General features: G+C 46.7%; 1 protein-coding gene across 1 annotated transcript in view; it reads left to right on the top strand.

The window, feature by feature from the left end:
- The window catches only part of LOC139693535 (nascent polypeptide-associated complex subunit alpha, muscle-specific form-like), a 111252-nt gene that overhangs the window by 47416 nt on the left and 46403 nt on the right, over nucleotides 1–17433 (top strand). The window contains exons 2-3 of the mRNA XM_071591729.1: nucleotides 3879–4578; nucleotides 8999–9155. Coding sequence (XP_071447830.1) covers nucleotides 3879–4578; nucleotides 8999–9155 — 857 coding nt within the window. The remainder of the gene's footprint in view (nucleotides 1–3878; nucleotides 4579–8998; nucleotides 9156–17433) is intronic.

The raw sequence follows: 17433 nt of genomic DNA, 5'->3' as shown, positions 1-17433 counted from the left end.
ATTCTAGTCACCACCGTAACTAACACACAATTGGTATCACAATCAAATCTCTCTCGAGTAAGGCGAGCTAATAAAGCCGACATGTGTACTAGTACGTATTATGTCTTTTGTGCTTCACGGCATTTTGAAAAATTTGAATGGCAAGCGTATTGAGGAGATCTGGACATGCGTCCGTAAAGTTTTGATGAGCAGATCACCTCAAACATAGGCGCCAAATTCTTCGGTTCGCAGCATCTTCTCTGTGAATATAATCATCTTCATTTTTGCCTTATTTTCAATTGACTTTGTTGTGATGTTTCTTTGTTGCACATTGCGACTTTATTTTCATTTTCAGTCAAGTGTTCGTTTTTGAATGGATGAATAAAGAAATTATTTATAAATGACTGCACTTACGCCACGAATTCTGTAGTTTTGTTCCGCTTAAAGTAAAAGACAAATAATAAATAAGTTTTGTGTGCAAACTATGATTACCTGTGGCTAGCGTTTGAAGTTCTTAGGCAGATTGTAAGTACGAGGGTCATCCGGAAAGTAGTACCCGTTCGTGCCGCATGAAGTGCTGACGACGCGAGTAGCCGCTGGACGAGGTCAGATAGCTTCAGTGGCTTGTCTGCCTTCTCTGAGCCAAGTTGCGTGACGCTAGCATTGCCTGTGTTGTTTCTGTGATTGTTTACAATGTTTAAAAAACTTGAGAACGCCGCCAGTTGTGAAGTGAGGGCAGTGATTAAATTCCTCAATGCAAGAAACGTTCGCCCATGTGATATTCATCGCCAATTAAAGGAGGTGTATGGAGACAATGTAATGGACGAGTCGTCTGTTCGGCGGTGGTGTCGCAACTTCAACATGGGGAGGGGGAACACACACGACGATGAGCGTTCGGGGAGACCGTCTGTCATTACAGACCAACTGGTGAGCTCAGTTGACGAATTCGTGAGGAACGATCGGCGCGTCACAATTGATGACATCTGTGAGCATTTTCCCAATGTTTCTCGAACAATTGTTCATGAAATTGTTAAACACCATCTGCATTATGCAAAAATTTGTGCAAGATGGGTCCCTCGCGTATCTCAATGAGCTGGCGGCGAAGGACTATGCAGCAGGAATACAGAAACTTGTCACACGTTATGACAAATGCCTTAATTTGCTTGGAGATTATGTTGAGAAGTAGTTTAAAGTATCCTCTTTCAAATAAAACTTTTTATGTTTGTTAATATTTACTTTTGTGTCTTTATTTCACGAACGGGTACTACTTTCCGGATGACCCTCGTATATGTGACATCGGAACGGTATTGTCAAATGTGGCACCCTTATTTCGGGCGAGAGAGGATTTCGAGCCCATGGAAGTATTTATTCTGACAATACGAAACTACAACAGTAATGAATACACTTTCAATTTAGAAAGAAACGATAATCCATTCAACATCAATGTCTCATGGAGAACGGAATACCATGGTTATGAAGGAGGTTGAAAGATTAATTATAAATTGGCAATTTTCCACAAAATAATTTTGTAGTTCAGGTGGATTTGTATTTTGCGGAAAATTGGCAATTTTTAATTGATCGTGATATTCCACCACATCACGCTTGAAACGTATCTTTTTAGAAGTTTGGAAGACTTAGATCGCGTGCAGCGTGTAGGAGCTAGATTTGTAAAACGTTGTTGTGGAAAACTTAGCAGGATATCCAAAATGTTAGAGGAGCTAAACTCGGAATCACTCACGGAGCGAAGGTTAAATTACAGATTAAATCTCTTGCATAATTTAGAAGGATGCCTCTTTAGCAATGATGTTGAAAATGTATTATTATGACCCAATCGTACTACCGGTAGACGCGATCATGTCAATAAAATTAGAAAGATTAAGTGTAGAACAGGTAGATCAAGGATATAAATGTTTTCCTTTAACGATAAGGGATCAGAATAATGTCGTCCAACCGCGGTAGGGGTAAAAATATTCAGGCCAAAATTAGTCTGGTGAGTAATCACCCCCTGCCACACACCCTAGAGGTGGCTTGCAGGATACTAAAAAAAATGTTTTTTTATCCGTGAACAACTTAGTGCTACGGCATGATCGAGAGCTCACGACACGCACATGCTCGTATCATGTTTTGAGTCGGTGCTCAATCGACGATCGGCGTAACAAAATGACCCCTTGAGGAGATGGCGGCCCGTGGGCGCTTCGTGTCGTGTTGGGGGATGAGCCAAGGGCGGACGGCGCCCTGCGTCGCGATTGGAAGCGTAGCTTGGCGTCCGTTCGTGCCGGGGTCGTTTGTCCCCCGGGGGTTTCGTTGGCCGGAAGAGCAACTCAGTGCGTGCGAACGCATTCCACAGGTGTGCTTCCCTTGAATGGCTGCGAAGGATGAGCGCCAACACCGAAGCTCACGGCGCTGCAATGGAGCACACTGGGAGAACTGGAAAACACTTGGCAATAGGTTTTCCACGCACTTTCAAGCCAGCGTTGTGAATTTTACGCCGTTCTTTTCATTTCAAAATGTTATTATTCGAAAAGGTTCGCCAGGAGGCGTTGTTTCAACTCTACAATGCCGTCGCTGAACAATGTCTTCGCGCCTTCGATTAATATCCGCTTGTATTCGCAGTCGGTGTCGCTTTCTGAAGATGGCGGTTATTCAGTCAACGCGATGCATTATTTCTGGAAATATTCCACTTTGGTGTTCCATGTGTCGCCTCCGAGATATGCGGCAAGGGGCGTCACTCTTTGTGTTGACTAAATATTTGACTTCGCCTTGAGCAGTCCTCACTTTTTTGCCGCATGCCTCAACATCTAGCCCGTTGCATGCTGGGAAGTATTACGCAAATATGCAATAAGGCGTTCGGACGTGATATGTTACATGGTGGCTTCGCGAATATGCCCCTTTTATCTTGACAACCACTCGCTTCGCGGCCGCGCCGGGCAAGATGGGATCGCCATCACGAAGAAAAATGAAAGTGCTCAAAGTGACCAGCGCCAGCGAGAATTTCGAAACATCTCCCTTATCTTCGCACAAATTTCTGACGGATTTCCGTCGACAAGAAATTGGTGGTTCCGCGGTGGAATCACGGATAGTCGAAGGCGTGGCGATGATCGCGGATTTACTCTTGAAGGAGATCACCCGGCGAGGTCAATGCGCCTTGCCAAAGGCCCATCTGCTTGTGCATCGTGCGTACCCCGTCCATAATGATCGATTTCGCGATCGATATGACGACCTGGTTCGATACACGGATTGACTGCCACGCTATTCGCCATCATTCGAGGGAGAACGCCATTTTTTCAACTGGCTCGTTCACTTCGAAAATGAACGGGGGCGTGCTTTTCATTTAATTGTTCTCTCAAGCACTACTTACCAATGTATTTGCCAAGCATTAGTAAGTACCCTGATTACACTTATTATTTTGAATAATTTAAACAAATAATTTTAAAATTAATTATTAAAATATTAACAATATTATTAAGTTAAGCATTAATAATATATTTGATTCGCAAAATAATGTAAGCTAGTTTCAGCGTTGGTACCACTGCAACTACGTTATCATGTACACGGTAGGAGTGAATTCGAATTCGTTTCGATAAACATAGGAGAGTTTAGCATTCAGCTCTTGAGTTAGATTTGCTCATTAGGGCACACGTTGATTTGAATTCAACTTCCTGCATGATCAGCAATTTTTTGGAGATTTTAGAAAAAGTGTATTCTTATTTTCCGCGAATTATGAAATTTTTAAGGACTCGAATGCAGAAGGTAATTGCCGGGGTCTTGAAAAACTTGAAAAAAAAGAAAATTCATGTGCTGTCATCGCGCGCAAATTTGCGGCCCGCCCCCTCTTTCGATTTGAATGACGTTGTTTGATGATTCCTAATGGACTGTTGTGTCTCTCTTCTCTTTCTCAGGCGAGATCCCCAAGGACTACACGAGCTTCTCGTCGAGCGCGCCCTCCGAGCTCTCCCCCCTGCCCTCCGGCCCCCCCTCACCCCCTTCTGCCTCGCCCCGCCCCCCTCCGCCTCCCGCCAATGGCCTCCTCCACCCCTCCTCCTCCTACTCCCCGCCCTCCTCCTCCTCGTCGGCCGCCTCGCCCCCGCCGTCCCAGGCACCCCCGCCGCCCCCGCGCTCCCCCGCACCCGCCTCCCCGCCCGCCCGCACCCCCCTTCACCATCACGCCCCCGCCTCCACGCCCTCACCCATCCTCCACAACCACCTCCACCGGCCGCCCCCCTCCTCCGACTCGCCCCCCGCCGTCAAGGGCCTCGTCGCTCTGCACCAACCGAACAACACCGGCACCAACAACCACCTCCTCCTGCACCATCAACACCAAGGCCCCCCGACCCCACCGCCCTCTGGCTCCGCCGCCGCCGCCTCCTTTCAGGACTTCCTGCAGCACCGGCCCCCCGGGGCGGTAATCCGGGCTTCCCCGCCGCCTCCTCCCGCTCCCCCCGTCGTCGCCTTCCTCCCGCTCAAGACGTCGCCGCTGGACGCCGAGGACGTCGAGGCGTCGGCCGGCGACGACTCCCCATCCCGCGCCTTCCGCCGGATAACCGTGTCCAGTCAGCTGGCGAGGCTCGAGGAGGCACAGGAGCTGCGCCGGAGGGTTGGGTGAGTGTCGTCGCGTATGCGCATACCTGCTGTGAATCACGGTCGACGTTGAGTGCGACGCCATAGTCGACCTAGCACACGCTGATTTTGTGCCAGGCGTACCTACTGGTGCATATACATATAGTATGTAGTCCCTCTGCATCGAAAAGAACCTTCACGGAATACTTCTGCGCGCCACCCTCAAAGGGGTGGACGTCACGTGCCCACCCTCGATTTCCGCCGTCCTTCTCACTTGCGTCCCTCATAGGGATCGGCGGTTCATCGCATTTTCCGCCCCGGTTCCTTCTGGTTCCCCATATCAAAGAGGCAACGCCGTAATGATGGGGTGTCACGTGGGGTGGTTGTCCCAACTCGGCCCACCTTTCTCCAAGAAGGTTCTTCTCACCGTGGCTGGAATGTACCTTGTTTCACGAAAAAAAAATTAGTCTGGCACATTGTGAAGTCCTTGAGATCTTTGTCTCCTGCCAGGTCTAGTTGCCTGGCCGCTTTCATGATGTAACCGTTAGGCCGACTATGGCATCGCGCGTAACGTTGTCCGCTCTTGGTGATCTAGCATTAGAACCGCGTGTTTCACGCGTGGAATGCCCTGCCCTCTTCTTTTATTTGTTCATTCAGCCCTTTTACTTTGGACTATTTGTTCAATTTTTAAACTTTGAGTACTTGATATTTTCAAGTGCCAGGGAGCACGGTTTTCCAATATCCCACAAACCTAAAACCTCTTGAGCATTAGTTTTGCATTAAATTGAATCCATTCGAAGTATTCCGCATTCATAAAAGGAGTAAAATCTTTCTTCTATGTGGTCCTAGGGACCACCCTTGTGTGTTTACCGGTTTGCACACTTGAACATTGCCTTGCATTTTTGATTCTCCACTTTATGTTGACGTCAAAAATCTATTTGCAATTGCAAAGAATAAGGAATCTCTGTCCAAAACTATCTTTCAAACCCTAAAGGGTGAGTCTTCAGCGGAATTGGAATAAATTCATATGGAGTGTATCGATGTCCATCCGTCTGATTAGTGTAGGTTGTTGCTGTGACACTCGCTGGGAGTCGTAGGTCAGTGGAGGAGCACGCGTTCGATCACTCATATTCTCAGATGCAGTCATTGAAATTTGGAGCCGAAGGACGCCGATTGCTCTGCGGTTGGCTCTCCCTCGGGAGCCGACGCTATCGGGGCAATTTCCCCTGAACGAAAGCGCAATGAAACTCTCTTCAAGAAACAGGTTCTTATGGGGAGTTAAACATTTTTACAATTTGAAAAATGCTCCACAATTTCATTCCAGGGAAAAATGCCCATTATTGTTTCAGTTTGTATTATGAATATAATGCCAATTTATGCGAACCTTTTACTGACTTCAAGACAAGCTTTGCCTCTTCATACAAAACTCAAGTTTCTGGAAACATTCGAGGTTTGATATTTCCATGAAGCTGATATCACCAGTAAAAATTACTTTTGACCACTGACACAGAGGCCTTAGTGCGGAAAAAGATAGCAAAAAGGTTCATGTCTTTGAAGGAGATGAATACGATTTGTCAGGTCTGCTCTTGCGCTTGGCCACAACTGAAGTGATGCAGAAAAGGATTTGAAGGGAAACAAAATGTGCATCGAAACAATGTCACCTGTAGCCCAAGGTCGTCCTGGTGGAAGGTCTACATACAAAGGGATAAGAGCGCTCTTCCAGAAGGGAGGATGTGGATAGGTTGGAAGCGAACTAGAGCCAAACTAAGTATTGGTATGCTAAAGATCCAGCCCAGCCTTTCGATTCACGACTCGACAGTGTAAAATTACAAATCTCTTAATTGGACCCATGGCACGTACCTTGGGGAAAACGCAGCGGGAATTTGTGGAGAAAAGTCATTCATAGAATCTTGGGAGTCATATGGCGGATGAATTCTTCCCCGACGATTCGTAGGCCGCAAAGGAACGAGATAATGCTGGAAATTTAAAAGGAACAACATTAATCTAAAGGAAGGAACGAATTGCCGAAGGCGAAGTACCGCCGAAGAGTCGACCTCCTCAGCAATTGCATTAACTGGATCTGGAGTGAATTGAATTCAATTCAAGGAATGGGCTTTTGCCGATGAACCGCGTGATTTAGTCATAACAGTCAGCGTCGCAAATCATCAATGCGGCGGCGCCATTATTGCGCGCGATGTCAACTGCTCTGTTTTCATTACCACGAGCTGCTTGCTACGAAACGGACATTTTTTTCGATGCTCTATATCCCGCTTAATTACGTTATTATGGACGGTTCCCTGTCCAAGTGTTCGCTAATGAGGAGCATTCATTTTGACGAATGCGCTCCGTGGTGGAAGAGCGAAGCTTTCACAATGGTGGCGAAACCAATTAAACAATTATGTTAATTACCTCAAGCGTTTTTGAATATTGCAATGGAAAATATAGACACATATCTGCTGGTTTTCAGTCCGTCTCCGAGTTGGCTATGTTTTTAATTAGGTAAATAAAACATCAACGTTTTGATGCAGGGTTATTTACACTTATTTTGCCCAAGTGCGATCGTATAATTATGCTAAACAATATGTAATTCCGTACGCCGGTCACCGTGCGTGTTGGTAGGTTCTCTTTCTTTCTGGAGAATCGCTCATCGCGTTCACTATTTCATTCGCCCTTCTTCTTCCTTTTGGATGAGGTCCATATGCGTTCCTTTGCTTGCGGCGCTCCGAGCTTGCGATCACAATGTAGAGTGGAGAATCAAAAAAACTGTGTCGCTCTTGAAGATACTTGGGTTTCAGCTGTCCCGGCATTGGGATTTCTCAGCCAAGACATGTTTGTTGTCAATCTGCTGTCGTGTTGCTTGCTCGTATTCTGACTGCTGCCCATCTGACAGATGCCATGAGGTTTGCGAAATGGAGGCTGAGGGTTTTATGATACATTTCGATGATAAAAATGCCTAGTGGTAAATAGCGAACCCATGCTGCCATCGAAAGATGGTGGATAATGTTTGGAAACCGTGTATTGTTAGTGCTCTTCATAGAATGTAAATTAGTAGTGTGAATAAATTAGCATTTCAGTTCGAAGTTCGGTCGCCTCCGGACGTCTACATTGCCAGTTGGCCCTCAGTAGCGGGTGGCCTTCCGTCCAGCATCCCCCTTTACTTTCGTATTTGTCCCTTTGGCCTTCATCTCAGGGGGGTCTCCCTTCTACAATGCGTATGTAATGATATGTTTTGCCTCAAGGCGTGACCAACCCAACTGGTTCTTCTCCTTTTCCTCTCTGCGTCTCACGCATTCTTTCCCTCTTCTGTTATTTATTGTTCTGTACAAGGTCTGTAAATTAAGTAATGAGACTGATTTAAAAAAATTCATTAAAGTAGAATTACAGTTTTATATCGTCACCCTCAAAATAACTTCCTTCTGAAGCCACAGAGCGCTGTAGACGGTTCTTCCGCTCCTCATAGCAGTGCTGGAACTCCGATACTGGAATAGCCGTCAGCTGGTCGGTTACAGCCCTTTAAATGTTTTCGACTGTCCCAAAATGAGTTCCCTTGAGGTGATTTTTCAACTGCAGGAAGAGAAAAAAGCCAGAAGGACTCAAGTCAACCGAGTATTGAGGCTGAGGAGCCGCAGGAATGTTTTTACTGGCCAAAAACTCGTTTTTTGAAATTGCTGTGTGAAGAGGAGCATTGTCATGATGCAACACCCAGTTGTTCTTGATGTTCTTAGATTTTTCTCATCCCCAATTTATTGGTCAAAATCTGATGAACGGTGGTGTGAGTCAAATTCAATTCTTCCCCGATCATTCTGACTGCCAACCGACAATCTGAACGCAGAATATCCCGGATTCTGTCGACATTTTCATCGGTTCTTGAAGATGAAGAAGGCCTTCCACTTCGTGGTTCATCTTCAATCGACTCTCTTCCTTCTGAAAATGCTTCAAGCCACCGAAAAACCTGGACTCTTGACAAAACACTATCTCCGTAGGCCTGCTGAAGTTTAACTGGAGTTTCCGTTGCACTGTGCCCAAGTCTGAAGCCAAACCTGATAGCACATTGAAATTGATGTCACTCACTTTTAGGACACAATAGAAAAAAACTGTTTCACAAAAAAAATTGCTATGGACAACCAAATGACTCGAGCGAGTTCAAACACGAATCGAAGGCGGGTCACATGTTTCCCTGCCGCCCCTCCAAGCCCAGCGCCTCCAGTGCTGCCAGATCGAAGGCTACGTTGCCAGTCTCATTACTTAATTTACAGACCTCGTGTATACTTCAGCCTGTACGAGACTCGTATTGTTGTTCTCTTCTGCTCTTTCATCTTCATTGTCCCTCATTTTTATCCATCTGCTAGTGATGTAGAAAATTACAGTGATATGTTGGTGTGTGTATGTGTATGTGTGTGTGTGTTGATGTTGTGGACTCCGTCGCTACAGCACTGTCCAACAGTGGCCTTTCTCTCCTCAGTTCCGGGACGAGGGAGGTCCACAACAAACTGGAGAAGAACCGCAGGGCGCACCTCAAGGAGTGCTTCGAACTGCTCAAGAAGCAACTGCCCGCCTCGCAAGAGGAGAAGAAGTCTTCCAACCTGAGCATCCTGCACAGCGCCCTGCGAAACATACAGGTAAGGCACGTCACCCACGTGTCCCACCCGCCTCTTTCGGACCACCGTTCGGATTCCCCGATATATATTCGTCCGAGCAAACCGCCATTGCGCGAAATGTCGGGACCCTCTCCGAAGCGGCGCTTATCGGCGGAATTACTTGGGTACATTCTACCGTCTGTTCTATCATCAACGGGATAGTAGGCATGTCCTATTGCTAAATCTGATTTTAGTGAATTTAATGGACCTGGTACGAATATTGTTGAGCCACCAGCAGGTAAAGGAAGATCTCGTCATGGCATATTAATTAATATTTACAGCTAAGGCGTTCGGGAGGGAACTATTTCTAACCCAAAAATTCATCAGTACGCATTTTTTGAGTTTTAATTCTACTTGCCGAACGTCGTATTGCATTAAGGTCATCTGCTAAAGCTACTTTATCCTCAGGATCGTTGATGTATCTGTATATCATTGCGTAAAATAAACGTATCTTATCGGTGGCTGCGGAGTTAATGCCGTAAAGGTTAAGTAGGAATAATAATTCCAACAACACTTTCCTGGGGAACACATCAAGTGAATACTGCATTAGAGCTGACACCATTTATGACCACTCTTTGTACCCGACCATTCAAAGTGTCTTTAATCCAGTCCAGGATATTTTTATGCATGCCAGAGACCATTCTCCCACGAACGATAAGCGATCAGAATAACGTTATCCGACCGCGGAAGGGGGAAAAGTATTGTGTGTCAAGAAGTAATCTGGTGTGTAATCACCCCCCGCCACGCACCCTAGCGGTGCCTCGCAGGATACTATATAGAACTGAATAGATCCAATTGCACCGAATGGGTAAAGCACTCGGCTGGAAATCGGAGGATCTAGGATCCTATCCAGGTCTAGAATAAGGATTTTTGTACGGAAATCCTAGCCTATTGACAGAATTTTTCATCGGAAAAGTCAGAACAAATTGGAAAATTGGGCAAATCTTTGGCCGCCGTGGACGTCGCATGACGGACGAGTGGGGTGGGGGGGGAGGATATCGACAGTGCGTGACTTTGGGTCGTCGTCGGAAGGGGGGTGGGAGGGAGGGAGGAAAGGCGAGCGTGGTGCATGACGTGGGGAAGATCGCTGTCGTTATGATCCGCCGCGTAGATAAGTGCCACGTTTCCACGCCTCTCTCTCTCTTTTGGTTTCATTTGCGGAATTCGGCATGCGGAGGAGGGGGTGGAGATCGAATTGGCGAACACTGCCGAGAGTGGTGACTGTCGCTTGGGATATTAGAGTGATATTTATGCAAAAAAAAATAATGTAAAAAAATTAACAAAAATTAAAATTGAAAAATTTATAAAAACAAAAAAATTGTACATATCCATATGTAAATCATGAATATATATATATCCAATGTTCTGTCCGTAATTTAGAATAGTCAGTAAGTTACTCTTTTCACACAAGCAATACAAGCACGCGTGCATATATCACGCGTCACTTCAACCCTCATTTGTAATAAATACTGGTAGTGGTGGGATTTCCCCACCGGGACGGAAAACGTCGACTAGTCGACACAATGATGTCGCATCGGACTGGTCTGGAGTTTGCTGGTTAAAAACATGTTCTTTTGAGGCAATAAGTGGATGGGCGAAGATTGGAATTTTCTGAGATGTAGTCTTGGAGAAAAATGGTGGCAATAAGGTGTGGCAGAAAGGAAAACTAACGATATTTTGAAGGTGGGTGAGCCAAGAGAGGAATCAGCGATTCGGTAAATCCGAGAAACTTAGAGATGGTGGGTGATGTGGAAATATAAGTGTCGGATGTTTATCGTGGGCTGTTGAAGAAGCCGCGACATGAGATGGGGGATGGTTGGAAGGGGCGCCGTGGACAGAGGAGGGAAGGGGATGAAGGGAGATTGAGAGAAGGGGTGGAGAATACACGAGAAGAAGAAGGAAATGATGGAAGAAAGCAATACACGAGGGAGTTATAGCGATGCGTAAAAGGTAATTGCCGTTGGGAACCTACTTTTCTTTTTCTTCACTTTTATATTTTTTCAAGGTACCCTGCAAGCCACCGCTTAGGTGTGTGGCAGGGGGTGTATAAACACCAGACTAATTTTACCCGAATATGACTCTACCGCAGTCTGATAATGCTATTCTGATCTCTTATCATGCGTGGAAAAAATGGCATGTTTAGTCTAATCTGTTCTACGCTTAATCTCGCTTATTTTACTAACGTAATCCCTCCTACCGTAGTACTATGGGGGTAATGATACATTTTCAACATCACTGCTAAAGAGAGATCCTTCCAACTTATGCAAGAGCTTTAATCTGTAATTTAACCTTCACTCCGTGGGTGATTGATTCCCAGCTTAGCTGCCATAATATTTTGGTTACGCTACCAAGTTTATCATAGCAACGTTTTACATATCTAACTCCTACGCTCCACGTGATCCAACTTTTGATGAATGGTCGTATCGATTATCACTTTGTATATATATTAAAATGGACGCACATACTTTAAAGCATTTGTCGGTAACGACGCAGTGGTATTACGATACGTATGCAGACAATAGAACTCACAAAAATACCGGCTCATCTTTATTTTTCCCCCCGACAGTACCTATTTTTCATTCCAGGCAGTTGTCGTAAAATGCTGGTACTTTTTGCGGCAGTATTAGTGGCTGCAGTTGTGCTGAGGCAGGTTTTCTGCGATCATTAGGGTAATGAGTAATTATATCAAACACGATTAATGGATGGTAGCGTTCTGTTTTCAGGAAATTCTTCAGAAGGTAACGTTTTATCTTCGAGAAACTCTTATGGTCTTAAGTGCTGACGTATACTGTTATAGCCATGGTTGTTTTGTGAGTTCCGACGACTATTTTTCCTTCTGACAATTCGCCTTAACATTGCCACCAGTCTCGCCGTCGTCATGGGTTAGGGAGCGGGGACAACTCTCGCATTGCAGGCACTCGCACCGTGGCTGGCGGTCACTGAACAGCCCCTCTCGCCCAGAGCGACGTACTATTGCAGCCAGCCCAAGTGTCCGTCCGTCCGGGAATAGCAAAACCAACGTGACGAATGCTTTCGCCCATCTCTGATTCTCGGCTGCCGACTTTAGGAAGCGCATCCACGTAAGCCAGGAGTGGTCACGGATGATCCGCTCGCCCCGCATGCGGCGACGTGGTGACCTCGACGTCGAAGGGTAGACGTCGTCTCTGCCTCCCCCCGGATTGGGGTCAGAAGGGGCGGCGAGGGGTCCGCGGCCCCCATCCCACCCTCCCCTCAAGGACGACGGACTCCTCCCCGCTCCAGAGCCACGGGTGACGACCCTCACCCCCTTCGATTTGTCCGCGGCGCGGGTGGGCATGGCCAAATATCACGTGCAGGCCGTCTGCGCCCCCGGCTCGTCCCTCTTGATTCTTGCCCTCCGGAGCCCCAGGAGTTTTGCTTCGCGCTCGAGCGGGAGGCGGGGAGCGAGCATTGGGGATCGGCCGTCCCTCCGGCGGCACCCTTGATTGCCGAGGTGTGACGGAATCGGCGGATGGTCCGATTTGGTGAAAGTAGCGATCGGCGTGGAAAGTCGCGAAAATGAATGGCTCCCGTGAAATCGAGGGGCGTAGGTTTCCCGGCTAAGAGGAAGAAGGAGAGTGAGGGGGGTGGGGGGTCACTCCGTGTTAGCGCGTCCAACTCTCACGCCACTATCGCCACCCTATCGCCTCGCGGAGGTCAGCTGAAAGTTTTAATTCTGTTGATTGTGGTATATTTTTAACTGAAATAATCTAACAGTTATCATCAGATAGAAGTAATTTCATTTGAATCAGAAATAATTTATGAGGCCGTCCCCAAGGAAATATAACGAATCTTTTAAATTATGCGGAAACTGAGTTTACAAAAATGTGCGCACCTCAAAGAAAATATGAATGGTTTAAAGAGCCTGGCGAACAAGTACGTTTCTTCAAACGAGGTGGTGGTGCCTTTTTGATGTTTTCTGTTCTTTCAATGCAACAATTTCGGAGTGTAAAAATCATTCGTCTCGACCGGGATTCGAACCCGGGTCCTTCGATGTCGATGTCCGCAGTGTCTTGGAATCTTTCAAAAGTAAAACACGCTTAGTGTTGAAAGTTGGCTTCAACCGCGTGAACTGTGGCGCAAGGCGAACGACTTCGAATGCCTGTGACATCGTATGTTCGGTATTTCGTCATAATATCTTGTTCTTTCAAAGCCCCAAAATATCGAAGTGCTAGAGGGAAGCCTCGGCAGCTTAACTGGCTAAAGCACTCGGCAGGACATCAGGGAAACCGGGTTCGAATCCCGGTCAAGGTGAATGATTTTTACTCCCTGAAAGTTGCATTGTAATACGCATATAGTGGATGACTCCGTAAAAAGTTACTGTCGCGGCATCTCCCGCAGTTTCTTTGAATTTTATTGTTCTCTTTGCTTCGCCTTGGTGGTGCCGAACTAAAATCACTGCCAAGAGAAGACTTCCGTCGGACGAATCAACTTTTAACTAGCAGAGTTTTACGCAGACATTCCCCAATGAAATAAACTTCTTTCGATCAAATACGACAGAAAATGAAGGGAGAATGGAATGAAGATTTGTTCGATAAATAAACTTTTTAACTTGATGCATTAACCTTTGACAAGTCATTACAATATTTTGACTGGCACCACCAAAGTTACCTGATTAGTTGCGTACCAGAACTTCGTGGGGAACGACACAGCCGGCTGAGGATACTACTTCCAACACTCTGATATTCGGAGGCTTTTGGAATGAGGGTGTGGGGAAGGATGGAGAAGGTGAAGTGGACACAAACGAAAACGAATGAGGAGGTGCTAGTTATGGTGGGCGAGGAGAGGAGATTGCTGGAAGAAATCATGAGGAGGCAGGAAAAATGGATGAAGGGCTTATTGATCGGCAGTCAGATGTTGAAGACTGTGATAGAGGAGAGAATGTTAGGCAAGTGAGGAAAGGGCAGAAACAAGGGATAGGAATGTTGGTCGGAATGAAGGGAGGAAGTATATGGATACGAAGAGGGTGGTTATTTTGGAGCAGGATGTTTGGTTTTGTTTTGTTGGGAGAGACAAATGAATCATTTGGTAGTAGTGTCCATCCAAACCCTACATTAGGCGGTATATTACCTACAGTAATAACTAGATTATTAATTGTTAAATATATATATACACATATGTATATATATATATATATATATATATATATATATATATATACACACACGATGCATTCAGGTATTATGCATTTGCGTGCAAGCGGTTTACGGTTGAGCGATCATCGTGCCACAATCGGCTCTGTCTTCCTACCCTTCCTTTCCTTAAATCCGGACCAATTTCACACAGTTCATCCATTCTCTAACGAATAGTACATCGTTTCGTTGGGGAATTGTGTTCATTGCCCGCTATTGTGCCAGGATTTAAATCTCCATGCCTCAGAAATTAATACACGTGCCGATTCTGTGCGCAAATGTATCTGCGACTTTGTATTCCTCACAGTCTTTGCCCTTTTTATTACCTAATCTTCTCGAGGAAATCTTAACAGTCACCGTGTTCTGTTGAAAGTTACGATATTTTGCTCGTGAACTATAGTTCCACCCATTTTCTGGAATAGTAACGAGAGAATATTGCTAAGGTACTTCTTCGCTTTCCCGATTTCTTCTCGCTGTTCTTTTCGGTGTCTTGGTGTCTTCTTGAGTGTGCTAGTTCTCGGGTGTTCTTCACTTCTGAGTTTTGTTCCTAAGTAGGTGGTAGGATGTCCCCTTTTCAACTCTTCCCTGGGTACTCGTTCCAGGATTATGTACTTGTCGGTGTGGGTGGGCAGTGGATGCCAAACCGGATTTCGGACCGACAAAGGTGGCGCTTCCTTGCCTCGTACCGACCGCCGTTCGAACAGGACAGTTTCGAGACGTTGATCGGTGACATGCCACTGAGGGCCGCCCGTGGTTCCCAAACTCTTTATCAACTAGGAATGTCGTCATCGCAAGTCAGGGGATACGAATGTTCAAGGAGGAAATATTTTCAAGTATTAAAAAAGTACCTATATCTTATCTCACTAAGACCATATGTACACTACATTTTTCTTTCAACGCGACTTCAATAGAAGTCCAATAAAAGCCGTGCATGGAATAACCTGGCCCTAAGTTTATGTTGATACAATGAGGACAGAGTTTTAGGGGTTTATTCTATTTGTTTTAATGCAAGGAGGTCCGCCATGGAACTGTGACTGGGCCGCAATGCTGGTTGACACGTCACACTCGTGCAAGGTGATTGAATATTTGTCTGTTCCCTTGATACTCCGCTCGGCGGTTTTTTTGAATTTTTTTGGTCACCTCTTCTTATATTTATCGTGTCAATTAGTCTCTGCATTTTGAACCCACCGTTTAAAATGTTAAAAAGTATTTTTTCTTGTAAGTTAGATCTTTTCTTTAAAACAAATTTCCTTTTTTATTTGTCGTTGGGCATCGTTAAAGCATTCAGGTAGTATCCGTTCGCTGGCGGGTATACGATGTCCATGTTGAGAACGTCACGATAAACGTTCTAAATTAATCAAATAGTGAAGGCGTGTAAATCGTAGTCTGTTTTAAAGATGTGTTCGTGATTCTTCTTTGAGCGCGTGAGCACATTTATTGGCTTTCAAATGATGCAGCGCTCTCGGTGCTCTGCTCTGGGTGCACGCGGAGTACTGTAAACGTGGGCATCGTGAAATTTTGGAGCGGTGAGCGCTGATGTGACCCGAGCGTGTACCCAAAGGTGTGAAGGCGATTTGCGTCCGAAATGAGGGCGGCCCGCCCGCGAGAGGTGTGCGGACGTCTTGCGTCCGGGGTGGGTGGGGGGATTGGCGCAGGAAGGATTGTCCGGACGCCTACCTGCTGGCGCGTAGATCGCCTCGGACAGTTCTGGAAATAGCACCCGAGGGGGGGTGCCGCCCCCTTTGGCTACCGTACACACCCGCCTCGGTAGGCGGCATCTCCCCGCGTCCATGTTCAAATCCACAAGTAGATTTATATAGTATATGCCCTCGCCTGCTTATCTGGAGGTCGCGGGTTCGATCCACTTCCCCCGCGTCGGTTGCCCACTGTGGTGATTGCAGCACAAAATGGTTTGGGTGCGTTTTTAATCATCCGCGTTGTTTTTGATCCGTTACATTCGTTTAATGTTTGGAATAGAAATACCGACCGACAATCGATCCAAAATGGATATTGTTTCGTTTGAAGGAATAACTGCGAGTCCATTCACCACCTTGAAAAATTCTTATTCATGAAGTATCGCGTGGTTTCAAACGCGGACAGACGCTCCCACTATCGGCTCGTCCGCTGACCCCAGGGGTCAAACGCGGGTGAGCACGTCCCCTTTCGTTAGCACCATGTGTGTCGAGACCTCGCTCGACCGCAAGAAGGGGAGCGCTGTGAGGAGAGGACGCTGCGAAGTGACCTCTGTACTCACCTGTAGCCACGTATCGGCCTCGCGCGACACCGTCGGGTTTCCTCTGACGAGTGCTGGGGGGCGAATATTCGAACGAAAACTCCCGTTTGGCGATGCAGGAATTTCTATTTCGCTTCGTTGAGACCATCGAGGATGCTCGTTGGCGGTGTCGATCGTTCGCGGAAGGACTTGACTTCGTTGATGAAGATATACTTCGCAAATGACCTTAGCTGTCGGTCGCCTCCCCTCCAAACTACTACTACTGAAGATATACTCGGTAAAACTGCACGCTTCGTGAAGAATCGTGATGGACGAACGGAAAGGGTCACATAATAATAATCGGATAGCCTTGGTTGGGAGGTACTCGCGGAGATGGCATGCACTGCTATGATTTCCAGAGAATTTTGAGTCAATTCAAGTGTTTTCTGCTGACAGAGCGAAGGAACGATCCAATCGCTGTATCGCATTGACTAGCGAGACAGAGAGAGACCACGGGGAGGAGAAGGGGGGGGGAAACTGACGGCAGAACCGACGCACGTCCAAGGAATGAATTGAGCCCAACAACAAGAAACACAAACTTCCAAAAGTTAGAATTCCCGAATGCCGATCTTCGCCACTATTGGCTGGGGTGACCTGACACCCCATGCCATTCTCTCTAGACGCGTGCTGCAGGGATAGAGCCCATCGTTTGTGGAGTGCGGGGTGCCCTTCTTTTGGGTGCGCGGGATTCCTGCTACTTGGTAGGTAGGTATCCAATGCTGGGGAAGAGTCCAGACGGGAGAAAGTCGGCGTAACCCGGCCGAAGGTGACATTCCATTTGCGAACGAAGGCACCACGGGGGGTGGGGGGTGGAGATGGCAAACGTGGCGGCGGGGGT

This window comes from Hetaerina americana, unplaced genomic scaffold (assembly GCF_022747635.1).
Source record: "Hetaerina americana unplaced genomic scaffold, ioHetAmer1.1.p SCAF_5, whole genome shotgun sequence".
NCBI lineage: Eukaryota > Metazoa > Arthropoda > Insecta > Odonata > Calopterygidae > Hetaerina > Hetaerina americana.
The sequence above is the reverse complement of the archived record's forward strand: the minus strand, read 5'-3'. Positions and strand labels throughout refer to the sequence as shown.